Genomic DNA, 17,276 nt, shown 5'->3' on the forward strand with positions numbered 1-17,276 from the left:
ATCCTTACAGTATAAGGCTATGTTCACACTACGTAAAAGTACGGCCGGCCGTACTTTTGGCGTGGTGGAACAATGCCTTATTTTCAATGGGATCCCGGCCGGAGCGTATACACATCGTATACGCTCCTGCCGGGATCCCACACAGGGCCGCAAATAACTGACATGTCAGTTTTCTGCGGCCGTAATTCAGTGAATTCCGGCCGCAGAAAGCCCTGTCAGTTCACACAGTGAAGCGAGCGGCTCCGGCGGCTCGCTTCACTGTGTGCTATGGGAAGCTCTGATGTGGGCGCACGCTGATGCGCCCGCATTAGAGCTCTGCGGCCCGGAAAGATCATCCAGCCAGAGACCGTCCGTTCCGTGACCCGGCCAGGGTCATGGAACGGCCGGTCTCATACAACGTGTGAACATAGCCTAAATGTGCATAGACAAAGACCTTCTGTGCTAGTGTGAGTGGGTGGCTGGAAACCATTATGAACCCAGGTGGCCCACTGTGGGCCCAGGAAGACCAGCCCACTGGGAATGTACAAAGTTGGGAACATGGTCACTCCAAGCCTATATACCACCTACCCAATGGCCCATTTAAGTATAATAATACACCCTGTATTAATACACCGCACTGAGAGATGAGTCCAACGCTCATAGAGAATGACAGGAGAGTCCAGCGCTCCTTCATTCTCTATGAGCGTTGGACTCATCTCTTAGCGCGTGCGCCGGGCTGCAGGGGCTGAGATCTCCGTGACCCGACCGGATCCAGAAGCGGGACCCGGCGGGATCAGGTGAGTATAGGGGGCTGTAGCGGGGGTCGGGAGCCTGTCACCCCGACACGGGGGGGTGACAGGTTCCCTTTAAGCTGACAACCAGGGAAGGGAAGAAGCGGGCATATCAGGAGAAGGCTACAAGTTTGTTAAATTAATGTATTTGCAAAAATATTTAACTTGCTCAAAAATTTTTCCTAAATTAGTTAAAATAGGAATACCCCTTTAAAGGGGTTCTATGATCCACAGGATAGGGGACAAGTAAGAGACTCCTTGCTCACCACCATCATGATTTCTATTATAATATAAACAAAGAGGGTAGTACCAGACCTGTCTATCGACATACACCTTCTGCGTCCAATGGACTGGTTGACTTATATAGAAGTCCATTGGGTTCTGCAATATTCTACCCACCAAATCTGACAAGACCACTGGCAGAAACTCAGATGGTGGTCTTCACACAGTCTAACCTGTATATATTGTATGTGGATTTATAGAGCATTTATAGTCCAATTTAATCATTTTAAATTGACATTTTGCACATAACTCATACATCATGAAGGAAACACAAAAAAAGGAATGTTTTATAATCAAATATTTAGAAAGCTTATTTATGTATTTAATGTGAACACTGTAATTACAAACAATGACATAAAAGCTCTTTGGTAATCAGACATTTTACACTATTTAATTGGTTTACTTGCATTTATACATGTATAAAAATATTTTTTTCACGTAGCACCCACTGTTTAGTTTTACATATTGAAGCCGGGTTCACATGCTGTATGACAGCGGCCGTTCTGTGAGACGGCCGTGTCACAGAAAGGCTGCTGTCAGTGAAGTTCATCCCAGCCGGTACTCCAGTACCGGCCAAATGAACTTCATTTCTTCTTAATTAGAATGGTACCTGAATGAGCCCGCATTCCAATTACCCACAGCAGACAATGTAAAGTGCGACCGGAGCCGCTCTTTACATTGTTTGCACTGTCAGTTTTATGTGGCCGCTGTTCAATGGATAGTGGCCGCACAAAACTGACATGTCAGTTTTTTTGTGCTGACTCATCGAGTGTTTACTATGTGTAAACACTCCAGCCGGGATTCCATAACAATTAAAGCGATCAGCAAATTCATTAATAAACGTCTATGGTTGCAAACCTGCAACTACGGCTGTTGTTTAACGAATTTATACGTTGTGTGAACTTAGCCTGAGATCGCAACATCCAATAGTCCTTTATTACTTCTTCTGCATTCAAGTGCAACAAAAAAATACAAAAGGTAACAAAAGAAATGATTAATATTGATTAAAAAAAACAGAGGCAAAAACATTTTAATCTTATTTGGACGTGATTTGGACGTTAGCTTAATTGTTGATTCTTTTCTTTTCCAAAAATGACAAGGAATGAAGGTGCAAGAGCTGCCAGTACTATATATGTTTGATAAATTGTAACACCGTGGGCTCACTATAACACTGTACAGGTAAATGCCTGGTGCATTCAATAAATATACATATAAATATTCCCTTCTCTCAGAGCAGCAGCAGTTTGTTATTCACGCCTTGAATCCAATTGCAAAGTTCTTAGGTTTTCTCTTTGTGTTTTTTAATCCAAGTGTGCATAAGCAATGATTATCCGTCACCACTTCTTGAGGTTTGAAGAAAAAAGAAGGTAAAAGGTATTAAAGTATCTTTGTATTGTATCTTCCTGTATCTTTCTAGTCATTCCATCAATCCGTATTATTCCAGCTTGATTTCTCCGGCATACAGGGTTATTAATAGAATGATCGTAAATCCAGACAAGAGACCAGCGTTCTGAATGGTAAAATAGACCAAGTCTGTTTTTCTTCCCTTTATCTTGTCTTTGAGCATTTCATTCATTTCAGGAAACTAAAAAAAAGTGGGTATATATAACTGTTATAGTCTGCTACGAGAAGTCTTTGTGTAGGCCCTGTCTAAAATACCACAGAAATCTATGTTTTATTTCTTACAGCCTCATATCTTTTCTGCTGCTGAGATAGATTCTTCACATACAGTAGATTCTTCCTGGATAAAATGGTGATGTCACGCCCCGACTCCCAGAGCTGTGCGGGCTGTGGCTGCTGGAGAGGATGATAGCAGGGGGACACAGGGCACTGGAGGGACACTGAGCATCCCTCTGCCATCATCCTCTCCAGTAGCCACAGCCCGCACAGCTCTAGGAGTCGGGTCGTGACATCACCATGTTATCCAGGAAGTGACATCACCCATGTTATCCAGGAAGTGACATCACCTTGTTATCCAGGAAGTGACATCACCCATGTTATCCAGGAAGTGACATCACCCATGTTATCCAGGAAGTGACATCACCTTGTTATCCAGGAAGTGACATCACCATGTTATCCAGGAAGTGAAGCCTTGATGCAGTAGTAAGTGCAGGGAAAAAAAGCACTTTATAAGCATTTCCCGTAATAAGTGTATATTGGTGATTTGTATAACTTTTGGGGGTCAATACAATACTTTAATAAAAAATTTTGCCAACCCCTGCGACCTGGATATGATCGAACCATTGGCATTTGACTCCCGCTGCCTTCCTGTTTCCGTGGGGAAGGTGGAGCCAGCCCGAGTACCGCCTAGAAACAGGAGTACAGCCTAGGTAAGAGGCCTTATCCCTGTTTTTCAGGCAGTACTCAAGCTGTCTCCACCTTCCCCACAGAACATGAAGACAGCGGAAGTCAAATGCCTATGGTTTGGGTTCGTACGAACTTGAACTTTGTCCCTGTTCGATCATCTCTAGTCAGCACTGCCAACCCCTGCTACCTGGATATGATGTCAGCACTGCCAACCCCCTGCTACCAGGATATGATGTCAGCACTGCCAACCCCCTGCTACCTGGATATGATGTCAGCACTGCCAACCCCCTGCTACCTGGATATGATGTCAGCACTGCCAACCCCCTGCTACCAGGATATAATGTCAGCACTGCCAACCCCCTGCTACCAGGATATGATGTCAGCACTGCCAACCCCTGCTACCTGGATATGATGTCAGCACTGCCAACCCCTGTAACCCGGATATGACGTCAACATGAAGTTCTTCATGTAAATAAATGAGCATCTAAAAAGTAGCAACAAAGAATACCTAGGGGCACAGAGGCAAAAAGAGGTTGGAGAAAACAACTAAGGGGAAGGGATGGATTACAAATTATATTCTATTATAATAAAAAAAAAAATTAAAAAATCAAGCAAGCCTTTTAATGAAAACGTGAATTGCGTTGTGTCTTACCATATCAGCCAGTCCTATGTACAGAAACATTCCTCCGGCTAGTCCAAAAATAATATTAGGTTCAAAGTTATTGCCCACTAGAACTCCAAAAACCAGTCCAATGTAACATGAGCAAGCTGAAAGAAAGTTGAAGCATAGCGCCTGGGGAATACTCATTCCAGAACTTATCAAGATAGCAAAATCACCTGAAAGATAAGAACAGAAATGGTTTTAGACTTTGTTGTTTTATGCTTTTTATGCTATTACATGCTTAGAAGAGATGAGCGAACTCTGAGCACGTTCGGGTTCACCTAAACCTACATTCTCTCTATTTGACTACCGGTGTCTGAAGAAGTAGTGAAGACAAGATCGGTGCTGGCTCTGGAAAAAAAAGTGTGCATGTTTTTGTAGCACTGGATAGCCCCTTTAACCCTTTAAAGACGCATGACGAGTATACTCGCCCTGCCGCCATTAAGGAGATGCAGAAAGGGCTCACGGTGCCATCCCTCTCTGCAGTGCGCGGTACCCACCTGTTATGTACAGCCACAGACCGCACGCATTAGTCTCCTTTTCCCAGTTCTGAGCTGCTGCTTTCTGCCTAAAAGGCAAAAATCTGTATGTGAGCTTTTCTCTCTGCCTTCCCCTCCTCCCCCCTCCCTTCTGAGATGGCTGATGTAAACAATTCCCTGGCAGGCTTTATCTGCAACATTGTAGCTTCTTTGCAATGCTGGGAGGGTGAATCTTAGTCAATTCATTAGCAACTTGACTTCAGATTAACCCCCCAGCAATAAAAAAGAAGCTACAATGATGCAGATAAAGCCAGTCAGGGACTTGTTTACATCAGCTGTCTCAGAAGGGAGGGGGAAGAGGGGGACACAGAGAAAAAAGCTCACACACAGTTTTTTGTGTTTTCAGAAAGCAGCAGCTCAGAACTGGGGAAGGAGACTTAATAGATAATAGCAAGTATGGAAAGAATTGTTAGTCTCACCATGGGCAGCAAGATATCAAAAGTTATGTTTGAGTGGAATCCCCCTTTAATATATATTTGATGCAAGTCTGTATTGCCCAACTTCAGACACGCTGAGCTTTTGCTCCAGGCCTATGTTCCCCTTGCTATACCTCTGCTGAAATCATCAGCTCCCCTCAAAGCTCCCCTATCAATTACTATTGTTAACTTATTAATATAGTATTTATTATTGCCTTCTTACCAAATTCATGGGGAAATTCTTCACACAGAATGGCAACAGATGTACTCAGCCCCTGCAAAGGGGACAGAGTAAATGAAGCTCCAATAGCAAGTCCATCAATAAAGTTATGTAGGGCATCACTTATTGTAATCATCCACGCTAGTGTTCCGATATCCCTCAGCGGTGTCCATTTCCTTACTCTGCAACAATGAGCCCCTTCACCTGAGTCCTGTGATGTGAAAGACAAGACAAATGGCTGTAGAAATGGACTCTTCCTCTGTAGCTTCTTTGTCAGAACAGTTTTTAGAGTGTATTATAGGAACCCCATGACATTACAGGGTTACTCTGGCAAAACTCTATCTACGCTACATTGTACATTTCGGGTATTATGAAACTTCTTAGGCATGAACATGACGTAACTCTACGTCCTGGGTGTTTCTCCCATTATGAAGCGCGCTCCGGAACGGAGTGCGCTTCATAGGAGGTGGGGGCCGGCTGCAGTGAGCAGCCGGGACCTCACCGGTAATGACACGCTGCAGCGATCGCTCTGCCGCGTGTCATTAACCCCTTAAACACCGCGGCGCGACCGCGGTGTTTAAGTGTAAGTGACAGGGGGAGTCCCCTGTCACTTACCGATCGGGACCCCCGCAGTGTGACTGCGGGGGTCCCGATCGTTGCAACGAACCGCCGGAGGTCTCTCACCTGCCTCCGTGCGGTCCGATCGGCGATAACACTGATCAATGCTATGCCTATGGCATAGCAATGGTCAGTGTAGAAATCCAAGTAGTGCATGTAGAAGTCCCCCAAAGGGACTTCAAATGTGTAAAAAAAAAAAAAAGTTAAAAACACTATTACACTACCCCAAAACCCCTCCCCCAATAAAAGTTGAAATCACCCCCCTTTCCTATTATATAAATAAAACATATAAAAATAAATAAATAGATAAACATATAATATACCATAGCGTGCGTAATTGTCCGATCTATTAAAATATAACAAGCGTCATTGTGATCGGGGAACAGCGTAGACGAAAAGAGGGGGAAAAGTGCGCGGATTACCGATTTTATGTTACATTATTTATAAAAAAAAAAATCAATAAAAAGTGATCAAAACGTCCGATCTTCACAAATATGGTTTTAATAAAAACTAGAGATCATGGCGGAAAAAATGACACCCCATACAGCCCCGTAGGTGAAAAAATAAAACTGTTATAAGCGTCACAATAGGCCAATTTTATTAATATTTAATTGCCAAAAAAAGGATTTCATTAAAAAAAATACATATATAACATTAGAGAATCTGTGTAACCTGCATTTGGTTGTGTTCGGACTGACCTATAGAATAATAGTATCATGTCGCTGTTACCATATAGTGTATTACGTAGACACAGGAACCCCCCAAACGTTACCATATTGCATTCTTTTTTTCCATTTCACCTATTTATATCTTCATAAATAATATATTTGGAATTCCATCATACATGTTATGGTAAAATGGATGACGCCATTACAAAGTACAACTATTCCTGTAAAAAACAAGCACTTACATGGCTTGTAGATAGAAAACTGAGAGTGCTAGAGCTCTTAGAAGGGGAGGAGGGAAAACGAAAACACTAAGATCAAAATTTGCGCGGTCCACTGGGTCATTTTGGGCCTGGTCCTCAAAGGGTTAAATAGAAGTAAATTAAAAATCTATATAACTTTCTGAAACCAGTTTATTTAAAAGAAAAATATTTTTGCTGGATAACCCCTTTAAGGGTGGTAGAGGGGCTTTTGGGCCCACTTAGCACCAGGGCCCAGTTGTAACTACTACAGTTAAAACCACTATAGCTATACCAATAATACTATACCACTAACATTCAATTCACTACAAAGTAATGTCAGGGTGTTGCATTTGTTACTGCAGAAACCAGGACAACAACTGTATATTTAGAAGATCAAATCATTAAAGGGGTTATCCAGAGAAAATCTTTTCCTTTCAAATTAACTGGTTTCAGAAAGTTATATAGATTTTTAATTTTCTTTTATTTAAAAATCTCAAGTCTTCCCATACTTATCAACTGCTGTATGTCCTACAGGAAATGTTGTTTTCTTTTCAGTCTGACACAGTGCTCTCTACTGCCACCTCTGTCTGAGACGGGAACTGTCCAGAGCAGCAGCAAATCCCCATGGAAAACCTCTCCTGCCCTGGAAAGTTCCTGTCTCCGACAGAGGTGGCAGCAGAGAGCACTGTGTCAGACTGGATAGAATACACCACTTCCTGCAGTACATACTGTACAACAGCTGATAAGTACTGGAAGACTTGAGATTTTTATATAGAAGTTAATTACAAATCTATATAACTTTCTGAAACCATTGAATTTGAAAGAAAAAGATTTTCGCTGGATATCCTTTAAATTTCTGAAACCATTACCATCATATTTTGTAACCTTATTTTTTTTTTAAATGCAATTTGAGAGTCATATCATATTGTATCCCATGGTGTCTGTATATGTAAAACCACACGACAAGGAAGTTAAAATTAGATCTAATTTATTACCAGAAACAAAATCGACCTCATGGCAACATGCATGTGAGAGGGCAAAAGATATACAATCTCAAAGAACTGTTTCCAAGACACAGGGACCTTAATGGGAAATTTGTCACTAGGTGTATTCCGCCTTAAATGAGGGCAGTATAAACTGGTGATAGAAATGCTGAACAGATCGGTCTATTACTTACATTATTGTGTTCAGCTGTTCTCCTAATATGCAGGAGAATAGGATTCTTGCCACACCCCTCCCCCTGCCCTCCAGCTGCTGATTGACAGTTGACTAATTATACACAGCATGGATAGATAACTGCCAATCAGCAGCGGGTGGGAGGAGTTTTCTGCTTCTCAAGAATATCCAGTACTACTGGGCTCATGCACATAATGGAGAGAGCTACTTATTGTCCATGTTATTCTGAACGATATCTCTGGATCAGCTGCACAGAACAATGTAAGTGACACATCATTCTGTTCAGCTTCTCTGTCACTACTTTATGCTACTCTTAGATAGGACAGCCTAAACCTGCTGACAGAGTCTCTTTAAACAATTGCGACTTTGCTGCATCAGCAGAATCTGACAGTGTGGTTAAGCTGCTTTACTTACATATTTGGAAACACGTTCATAGCTGTCAAAATTATAGGTGCCATAAAGAGAATTTTAACTCCGATAAGCATTTCCTAGTTAAACAAAGCAAATTGTAAATCTTTTAATCACTCATAGGAGCTTATCTGTTACGTCACCTCTGGAAATAAAAACCCTTTAGCAAACCCTATAATAAATCATGGAAAATGAAATACAGCAAAGTACAGAATTGCTGAGTTTACAGCTCGGGCACCTTTGTAGATTTATCTTGAAGAATGTTAAAAAAAAAAACAAGGGCAGAAAAAAGATATGAAATAATGCAACACCCATTTACACGTTTCTTTTGAAAGCAGGGGTAAAAAATAGAATAAAAAAAAAACAATGGCAGTCTATGGCTATGTTCACACTCTTTTTAGGCATTTTGCAGCAGTTTATTTGGGCGGACCTTATTTTGGCACCAAAATGTGTCTGGTTTATGCAAATGACTGCCATCATTTGCATAAAACGGCCATGTTTGTCACCAAAATGAAGGCCGTTCAAAAAAATGGCTGCCAAATGATCAAAATAAAATGTTGTGTGAACATAGCCTATGGCTATGTTACCACTGTGTGATAAAATCAGCGGAAGGCAGCCATCTTGCTAAATAGATGGCTGCTAATAATGATCATGATAATTATTAGCGTCTGTACATCTTACAATACGGCCGCCTTCCCCGATATTATTACGCAGTGGGAACATATGTTTACACAACTGCTTTTTTGGTCGTTTCGCAGCCATTTTTTTAAACAGCCATTATTTTGGTGCCAAAACATGGCCGTTTGGTGCAAATGACAGACGGAAGCATTTTGGCGTCAAAATGAAGGCCAACCAAAAAAACGGCCATGAAACGGCCAATAAGAGAGTTCTTTGAGTCCTGAATAATGGGACTCAAAAATCTAAATGTTAATAACTATTTTTTTTACGCCTTATTTTTAATGTTCCTAATATGTTTTTGGCCTTATTTGTAACTTATTGGCTACAGGCATTTATAGGGAAAAATAAATGCCAAAATATGGTCTTTGGCATGTAAATGGGCCATAAAAGTCCCGGCATATAATTTTAGGGCTGTAACAATCAAAGCCCTAAATTTAATACACATAAACAAACAAAAGCTGTTATACTAAATGAATGGCTGATTGTTAGGCATTTTGGCCCATAAAACAGACATTTTGGTCCATTTTTTTGGCCTTGAAACCATAAACACCCCAATGGTCTAACAGTGTGAACCTAGCCTGATTTAAGAAATAACGAAATGGCTATGCAGAGCACATAATTAGTATTGGTAGCTTAGTGAGTTGCTGGCTCACTAAGGCCTGATTCACACTTTCGTAGAGTCCTACCGCTATCCACCCGTACAATCCACTAAAAATTACGGATTGGGCATATGCAATGCATTCGTATTTCCGTAAATCTGTTTTGTGTTAATAACTGCACAATACTAGTTAATAAAGCTGGGTAGGTTAAAAAAAAACTAGCACCAGTATGCCCAACCCCTAAAAAAAGTCTTCTGCCAGAACATGTGCTTCTCTAGTTCCTTCTTCCTGGTTGCGGTTGCTTAGAAACACAACCTTATGACCTATGAGTCATCCGTATTTTTTTTTTAAGAAAATACAGATGCCAAACAGGTTACAATTAGAGATGAGCGAACCTGGAGCATGCTTGAGCCCATCCGAACCCGAACGTTCGGCATTTGATTAGCGGTGGCTGCTGAACTTGGATAAAGCCCTAAGGCTATGTGGAAATCATGGATATAGTCATTGGCTGTATCCATGTTTTCCAGACAACCTTAGAGCTTTATCCAAGTTCAGCAGCCCCCAGTAATCAAATGCCGAACGTTTAGGTTCGGATGGACTCGAACCCGAACCCGGTTCGCTCATCTCTAGTTACAATCAGTATAAAACAGCGGATCCCTTTTCTATGAGAAGATCCGTAAAAAAAAATCTGGGTCCGCACTAGGACATGTCCTTTTTTTCAGCATTGGTTTGCATCCTTGTAATGTACTGATAGTCTGAATAGCCCAATACTGTACAGAGGCTGCGATGGCAAAGCCTCAGAATATAATGTATGGAGCTCCATCTGTAGGCTGGGGATCCACTTCCTTCTTCTGCATGCCCTTAGACTTGTCCTTCTTTTCATCATAATGGCTCTTGAAGGCAGCAGCTGACTCCTGCGACTATTCTTATGATGTTGAGTCTAGTCCCGACCCTAATCATGAACTGTAGCAGGTCGGCTTACCGTGTCTCCTACTAGAGATGCCCACCAGGAATCTGCCCTCTAAGGCAGACTGCCAATCTGGCCCTAAAGGCAGCCATAAATACCATATTTTCCGGCAAAAAGGCGACAGGGCGTATAAGACGACCCCAAACTTTTCCAGTTAAAATATAGAGTTTGGGATATACTCATCGTATAAGACTACCCCTCTTCCAATGCACACCAAATAAAAAATTTATAAAAAACATCACATAGCAGAGAAGAAGGTACAGTAATACTGGTAGGATACAAGGACGGCCAGACGAGTGAAAGAGGAGTGTTTTTTCTGGGCACAGCGCCACTCTATGGGTTTTTTTTTTCCATACCCCGAACACCTGCATCTTACTCTGCCCTTCATACAGTCACGGGGATGCGGACGTTTTTTAGCTCCCCCCACCGTATTCCAAAGTTTCCCAGCACCTGCCCTATAAGACGACACTCGGCGTATAAGACAACCCTTGATTTTTAAGAAGATTTTCCTGGTTTAAGGAGTAGTCTTATACGCAGGAAAATACAGTACATGATTATAAAGCACATGAATATAAAGCACTTTTTGAAAGAATATACCATACCGTTGATGAAACCACACTGACTTGATCTGAGCAAACAACTCCATTTGCTTCTGTTATGGCAGAATTCACAAACATGGTGGCTCCATTTGTATTTTTGCACTTTTGGTGTTCGGTGTTCTTTTCCTGGTGAGGAGGGTGGTCAATATCTAAGTGATTGTGAAGACCCTAAAATACAAAAAGAAGTAAAATCTACAACTTGGAATGATGGGTTCAAGTGGAGCCTAAAAACAACAGCCTCGAAGTGTTGTTGCAGTGACGTGTACCTTGGTATCTTACCTCTCCATAAATGTTCAGAGCCAATTTCAATATTCTCTCGACAAACATTAGGATGTAGAAGCCTCCAAAAACAGCTACTGCTTTTGAAATGTAATTGTCATGTTTAGGATCAAATCCAAATGCCTGCAACAAGATCCACAACTGTTAGCTGCAGCCTCTTATCGTACTAGAGTTGCTTTCAAACTAAAACAAAGACGGTCTGTCCAGTCTCCCTTGGAATTCGCTACTAAATGTTACAATGAGTCCTTGAAAGTTTTCTTAAGTATAGTTTATGATATGAAATGTCATGTAAATAAAAAGAGACAAGAGAACGTATAGTGCCAAATTGTGATCTGTGGGGATCCCGGAGCAACAAATTGTGTGGGGGAGGGGGGGTGACCTCTGAACTTACTGTAGAAGGAAGACAAAGTATAGACCATAAAAATAAGGCTATGGTTAAAAAGAAATATTTTACTTCCACCTCCATTTTTTGCCATATAGTACAAAAAAAATACTGCTATTTTAAAGAGGAACTATCAGCAGGTTAGATGAATCTTACCTGCTGATAGTCCCCTATAGCTCTGGGGACGCTCAGGAGGAAGGTATGTGTCTTACCTTCCTCCTCAGCAACAGTCTTGCACTGTATTGGCCTAATCTTCGACCGGGAGCACTGTTAGGAGCATGGACTGCCTTGCCCCCACATTGTCATCTGGCCTGCCCACTCCATTGATTGTCAATAGAGCGGGAGGTCTGGATGGCGCTGTGGGGGCTCCCTGCCGAAGATCAGGCTGATTCAGCGCAAGAATGTTGCTGAGGAGGAAGGTCAGACACATACCTTCCTCCTCAGCGTACCAGGTGCTATAGAGGGCTATCAGCAGGATAAATTTGGTTAACCTGCTAATATTTCCGGAGTAGATAAGGAAATTTGAAGCCGATGGTGGACGGCGGAACAGAGAATAGAGTGAGTTGTCACTAAACCCTGCGGCACATATGGCGGGATGATGAAGGAACTTGGCAATTCACCCTTTTGCAAATGTGATAAACATGACATTACAATTTTAAGCCATTATGCTGTTGTTTGTGTCTGTTTTTTTACGCCCAATTCATTATTGTGCCACACCTATGTATATCTTAAACGGTTTTTAGAGGACAAAATTAAAACCCGACCATCCGACTACACTAGACATGGCTGGCTTTGAAAATAGAAAACCTGACAAAAAAATGACTTTGCTTAATAAAGGCTATGTTCACACTAGGTAAGAGACTGGCCGTTCCTTGACCCCGGCCGGATCACGGAACGGCCGGTCTCTGGCCGGTTCATCTCGGCCGGTACTTAAGTACCGGCCGGGTGATCTTTCCGGCCGCAGAGCTCTGATGCGGGCGCATCAGCGTGCGCCCGCATCAGAGCTTCCCATAGCCCACAGTGAAGCAAGCGGCTGTAGCCGCTTGGTTCACTGTGTGAACTGACAGGTCTTTCTGCGGCCGGAATTCACTGAATTCCGGCCGCAGAAAACTGACCTGTCAGTTATTTGCGGGGCCGCACAGATCCCGTCCGGAGCGTATACGATGTGTGTATACGATAGCCTAAATCTGTTGTTTGTGGCGGGTTTTAAAGAACACAACCATGACACACCAACATAGCAGGTTTTTGGACAAAAAATGATGGGTTTGTCAGTTTTTTTGAAAAATTTTGTCGCACACCTTTAAGAAATCTGTTAAAACACTAAACCAACAGGGAAAATAGACAAAAACACGACAATTTGCTGCCGGAACGCGTTAGTAAATCAGCCCCTAAATGTCTTTTCATTTGATTTTGTTCATTCCTTTGCAGCATTTTTGTTTTTGTGTTATAATTTTTTTTATAAAAAGTTTTCCTCCCATGAAGTAGGACAACTACTCACCTCCGGAATAAGCTGAAATATAGCATTCGAAAACAAGGTTCCAATGGCCAATCCCACAAAGTACGTTAATATTTTTGGAAAATAAGGCTTCTTTACAAGAGGGGTAATAAAGAGTCCAACCAGTGATGTCAAGTTAATGATGGTTACTGTGAGAAAGCTGAATCCCCAGACTGCAAAATAAATGATAAGTTCACATGTTAAATACCATTACAGCTAGAAAGACAACACCACGACATAGCTATGTGATAAGCTATTATGAAGTCCCTTTAATAAGATGTTTAAAAAAACTCGGGGTACATTAGGCTGCATACACCACCAGTGTGTTGCTGGTGGTATCTGCTACTTAAAGGGGCCGTTCACCTTTTTTTTTTTTTCTTTCAAATAAACTGGTGCCAGAAAGTGCCAGAGATTTGTAATTTACTTCTCTTAAAAATCCTCCAGTCTTCCAGTACTTATCAGCTGCTGTACGTCATGGAGGAAGTGGTGTATTCTTTCCAGTGCTCTCTGCTGCCATCTCTGTCCATGTCAGGAACTGTCCAGAGAAGTAACAAATCCCCATAGAAAACCTCTTCTGCTCTCCAGACAGGAAATAATACACCATTTCCTGCAGGACATATAGCAGCTGATAAGTTCTGGAAGACCAGATATTTTATTAATAGAAGTAAAGTACAAATCTCTGGCACTTTCTGGCATCAGTTGATTGGAAAGGAAAAAGAATTGGTGACCAACCCCTTTAATAGTGTTAATAGTTCCAACATGTAACACATACAAAGCACTACTGTACCTAGCTATCCCTGTGCAACATAACACCAGTTACCGCACTGTGATTACCATATCACCATACCTGTTCTGCACATGAGAAACTCAACATCAAGACTGCATTCTCATTCATATTGACTAAGAAACATCATGATATTCACTATATATTGGTGGCTACTGAGTGGCCAGTTACACAGCCAGTTTCATATTCTGCTTGATCTGGCAAATTTTGATTTATTTTTATTAAGCCAGTTTTTAAATAGACTCTATCAGGAGGTTTAGGCTGTCCTATCTAAGAGTAGCATAAACTAGTGACAGAGCTGAACAGAATGATGTATCACTTACATTGTTCTGTGCAGCTGATTCAGAAATATGAATAATATAGACAGAAATATGAATAATATAGACATTAAGTAACCCTCTCCATTATGTGCATGAGCCCAGTAGTCCTGGATATTCATGAGAAGCAAAAAACTCCGCCCACCAGCTGCTGATATGGCGGCCATCCACTCAATTTCAACATTGTGTAAACAGATCCTTTCTGTGTTTTTAATCCACTCCTGGTTTTGGTTGCAATATGAGGACCACAATACTGACAGAAATATATGTAGTGTGAACGCAGCCTTAAGGCGGAATAAACCTAGTGACAGATTCTCTTTAAATACAGTGTGGTCATTTAGATATCCCTCCTTATCACAGTAACTTTTTATAGTATAATATAGTCCTGCTAGCCTGTCACTAGTATTTTACACAATCATGTCATATATCTAAAGTTATTGTTGACCTTCCAGCATGTATGGTCTTGTAAACAAGAACTTGTCATGTCATGAAGAAACATCATGTTGTGTCCAATAAAACGCTCACATATGATGGAAGTTCTTCATACCAGGCACTCATTGCTATGTGTTTTATAAAAGACATCTTTTTTTATGGATGCAATTACCCTTCACAATTACCAGTGTCTACATGATCACTTGCACATATACTATATGGGCAGTATATATTGAGGCTTGTATGGTAGTTGTGTGATGTGATGTCTTGATCATCTTCTTCCAACCAATAACTTGCTCTAACATCCCATCCTTCCCAGAGGAGACAGTCAACATATATGGGTGAATATGATCTTCAAGGATGGAGTCATATATAGGGCTCTGTAGTTTCCATGCTGGTTATTTGCAGTGGTGCCAGCTCATAATACACATTCACCATAGTGGTACATAAACAGTTTACAAACTGCACAGTTTCAGATATACTGTTCCCCTTGGTCCAAAAGCCAATAATCATCCCAATTTGTAACTCTGATAAATGACCCCCTTTACCCATGACAGCAACGAGGAATATGTGTGCAGGCGGCCTATTACACACCTTATATACCCACCAAGCCAGTTCTTATGCTTAAGCTTATGTTGAAAGTGGTCATAATAATGAGACCGGACTGTGGTCGACTATTTAGCAGCTATCCATCAAATAGGATAGCAAAACATGAGGATCATTTTCACTTAGTGCTCTACACACGCACACATATATATATATATATATATATATATATATATCATAAAAATAAAAGTCTGTCTGTCTCTCCTTCTGTCTGTCTGTCTGTCCTCTATAGACTTCCAAACGCCTGAACCGTTTGACCCCAAATTTGGCACACAGATACATTGGGTGCCCGGGAAGGTTATTGCGAAGGTCCCGTCCCCGCCAGATGTACAGGAGGGGAGGGGGAGGGGAAAGAGAGGCGCCCCATAGAGATGAATGGGAAAATCTCCTCACTGCAAACACAGGTGATATAATTAGCTGCAGCAGACACGGCAGTTGGAGCCTTAGCAACCAATAGGATTACTGCTTTCATTTTCACAGGGAGCAATGGTTGCTAGGGCAGCTGCCTCACAACATCCACAGTAATAACTGGTAGACCCCCTACTCCATCTATACAGTACAGGTATATACAGGACCCCCTACTCCATCTATACAGTACATGTATATACAGGACCCCCTACTCCAGCTATACAGTACATGTATATACAGGACCCCCTACTCCATCTATACAGTACATGTATACAGGGCCCCCTACTCCATCTATACAGTACATATATATACAGGGCCCCCTACTCCATCTATACAGTACATGTATATACAGGACCCCCTACTCCATCTATACAGTACATATATATACAGGACCCCCTACTCCATCTATACAGTACATGTATATACAGGACTCCCTACTCCATCTATACAGTACATGTATATACAGGGCCCCCTACTCCATCTATACAGTACATGTATACAGGACCCCCTACTACATCTATACAGTACATGTATATACAGGGCCCCCTACTCCATCTATACAGTACATGTATACAGGGCCCCCTACTCCATCTATACAGTACATATATACAGGGCCCACTACTGCATCTATACAGTACATGTATACAGGACCCCCTACTCCATCCATACAGTACATGTGTATACAGGGCACAACAGGTATACCAAACTGTGACTGGGTAACACTGCTACACCAGACTTGACCAATACCGCCATACTGTGACTGGATAACACCTCCATACCAGACCTGACCAATACCGCCATACTGTGCTGGATAACACTGTCATACCAGACCTGACCAATACCGCCATACTGTGACTGGATAACACTGCCAGACCTGACCAATACCGCCATACTGTGACTGGATAACACCTCCATACCAGACCTGACCAATACCGCCATACTGTGACTGAATAACACCTCCATACCAGACCTGACCAATACCGCCATACTGTAACTGGGTAACACCGCGACACCAGACCTGACCAATACCGCCATACTGTGACTGGATAACACTGTCATACCAGACCTGACCAATACCGCCATACTGTGACTGGATAACACTGTCATATAAGACCTGACCAATACCGCCATACTGTGAATGGATAACACCGCCACACCAGACCTGACCAATACCGCTATACTGTGCTGGATAACACTGTCATACCAGACCTGACCAATACCGCCATACTGTGACTGGATAACACTGCCATACCAGACCTGACTAATACCGGCAAACTGTGACTGGGTAACACCGCCACACCAGTCCTGACCAATACCACCATACTGTGACTGGATAACACCATCATATCAGACCTGACCAATACTGCCATACTGTGACTGGATAACACCGCTATACCAGACCTGACCAATACCACCATACCGTGAC

At 42.0% G+C, this 17,276-nt stretch overlaps 1 protein-coding gene across 1 annotated transcript in view; it reads right to left on the minus strand.

Annotated features, from left to right (window-relative positions):
• Positions 1-1,418: 1,418 nt before the first annotated feature.
• SLC39A8 (solute carrier family 39 member 8) overlaps positions 1,419-17,276 on the minus strand; it is a 31,373-nt gene continuing 15,515 nt past the window's right edge. The window contains exons 3-8 of the mRNA XM_069976801.1: positions 13,307-13,476; positions 11,427-11,549; positions 11,151-11,315; positions 5,199-5,406; positions 4,012-4,196; positions 1,419-2,637 (exon numbers count right to left, since the gene is read on the minus strand). Coding sequence (XP_069832902.1) covers positions 2,488-2,637; positions 4,012-4,196; positions 5,199-5,406; positions 11,151-11,315; positions 11,427-11,549; positions 13,307-13,476 — 1,001 coding nt within the window. The 3' untranslated portion in view covers positions 1,419-2,487. The remainder of the gene's footprint in view (positions 2,638-4,011; positions 4,197-5,198; positions 5,407-11,150; positions 11,316-11,426; positions 11,550-13,306; positions 13,477-17,276) is intronic.

Source organism: Dendropsophus ebraccatus, chromosome 7 (genome assembly GCF_027789765.1).
Source record: "Dendropsophus ebraccatus isolate aDenEbr1 chromosome 7, aDenEbr1.pat, whole genome shotgun sequence".
In the NCBI taxonomy this organism is placed as follows: domain Eukaryota; kingdom Metazoa; phylum Chordata; class Amphibia; order Anura; family Hylidae; genus Dendropsophus; species Dendropsophus ebraccatus.